Genomic DNA, 1,837 nt, shown 5'->3' with positions numbered 1-1,837 from the left:
TTCCGCTTCTTCTTCGACGATGACGACTGTTGCGGTGCGCTCTTCTCGCGGCGCATCCATCGTGCGTGCTGCTAACGCTCGGATTACAAGAATGAGAACTGCTCGACCCGCGTTCATATGTGTGTGTGCGCGCGCAGACCTCGTCCGTCCGTCCGACCGTGTATATGTGGTCGGTCGTTTTTTTATATAAAATACATGAACGCAGCCATGCTAGACGCGCCCTTTGCGGTCAAAAAAGGCGACGATGACGACTTATTCGACGAAAGCGACGAGGCGCGCGAGAGCAAAAAAAAAATTGAAGCTTTCTCACACGCGCGCCTTTGCTGCTGCGAGCGTAAAACAGAGCCTATTTTTTAAGAAAATAAAACAACAAAGGCAACATGGTTGTTGTTGTTGTTGTTCTTACTCTTTATCGGTTTTGTCACCCATGTGCGCTCCAACAGGATGCGGTTTCGTTTCGTGACAAGCATGTTTTTTATTGTAACACTTTCTTGGTTGTTTTTTTTAACAAAAAGAAACACTCTGTGTACTTGATAACAATTAAAATGTGCACAAACAAATCTGTTGTTGTTATTGTTTTATTGTAAAACTTGTTATACTGTCTGTTTCGCGTAAAAAGGGGGACATTTATTTTGTCTTGTGTAATTCTTTATTGGTTGTTTATTTTTACTATACTTGAGAGCACACACACAAACACAAACACAGTTTCTCCTATAATCATTTTTTTATTTTGGTTATTTTTTTACAAAAAAAAAACAAAAGAGGAAAAAAAATAAACAACACAACGTAGTCGTTGTTGAGATGGCGGCAACCTCACAACGACGCAACAAACTTGCGAACCCGAGCCGTCACGGCCTTGCGCTTCTCCGCGTTGCTCTCAAAGTCCTCGTTGCCATCGAGGATCAGCACGGGCGTAGTCTCTTCTCTGCGGCAAGAGGGACCGAGCCACGCTTCGTGCTTCACGTGGAGCTGCTCCAGGTACTTGATCTGAATCCCCCGCTCCTCAGCCTGCCCGCGGCGCACCAATCGCAGCGCGCAACGCTCGGGGTTCGCCCGTACGTACACAATGCCGTCGAGGCGCAACTCGGGCTCGAAGATTTCCAAGAGCCAAGTGTTCCAGTCTCTGTACACGTGCCACTCGGTATCGTTCAATGCGCCGCGTTCGTGCAGCGTGCTCGCGAACACCCACGCATCCGAACACACCGAGCGCTCGAAGAAGCGCACAACAGCTTCATCACCCTCCTCCTCTCCCCCTCAGTCCGCCGTCTGAGCGCGGATCCTGCTCAGGCAAGCGTACGCCTGGAACGTGAAGGCTCATCGCTGCGAATCCTCGTACAGCGAGAGCAGCAGGTTTCCCCCGTCCCCCCGGTTTCCGCTGCGCCACTCGGACAAGGGCTCGGGGATCGAGCGCCAACCAGGCTTGGCCTCTGACAAGATCCGCAGCAGCGTTGACTTGCCCGCCATGATGTTGCTCTCCACCAAGATTCGTTTCGTCGTCTTAGTCTTATTATCATTATTAATATCTTCTTCCCCTCCCATTGTCGCAGTAGTAGTGCGCTCCCTCCCCGCCTCGTCTTTATTATATGCCTCTTTTCAGTCACGTGACCCGCCCCGACCACGCCTCCTTCCAATTAGGTCAGGGGCGACAACAAGGCTCCGCTCGTCTGGGTCCCCCGACCCCGCTCGCACCACGGATAATCGCCAACCTCCCCCAGGGGGGTGTTTAAAAACGCGTTCCCCATCAGATACCGGGGCCCAAGGGGTGAACAGTTCCCGCTGGCGTTTGGCGACCGCCCCGGGGCGGGGTTTCCGAAAAAAAAAATATTTTAAACAATAG

General features: G+C 51.3%; 1 protein-coding gene across 1 annotated transcript; it reads right to left on the bottom strand.

Moving 5' to 3' along the window:
• Positions 1 to 813: 813 nt before the first annotated feature.
• On the bottom strand, positions 814 to 1,539 carry LOC106531323 (deoxycytidine kinase-like). Its single transcript, XM_014027155.1, has 2 exons — positions 1,337 to 1,539; positions 814 to 1,174 (listed from the first exon to the last, which is right to left on the bottom strand). Exons 1-2 carry the CDS (start codon positions 1,537 to 1,539, stop codon positions 814 to 816), a joined length of 564 nt encoding a protein of 187 aa, XP_013882609.1.
• Between the last annotated feature and the right edge of the window lie 298 nt (positions 1,540 to 1,837).

Source organism: Austrofundulus limnaeus, unplaced genomic scaffold, assembly GCF_001266775.1.
Source record: "Austrofundulus limnaeus strain Quisiro unplaced genomic scaffold, Austrofundulus_limnaeus-1.0 Scaffold620, whole genome shotgun sequence".
NCBI lineage: Eukaryota > Metazoa > Chordata > Actinopteri > Cyprinodontiformes > Rivulidae > Austrofundulus > Austrofundulus limnaeus.
Note: the sequence above shows the minus strand (reverse complement) of the source record. Positions and strands in the feature narration are given on the sequence as shown.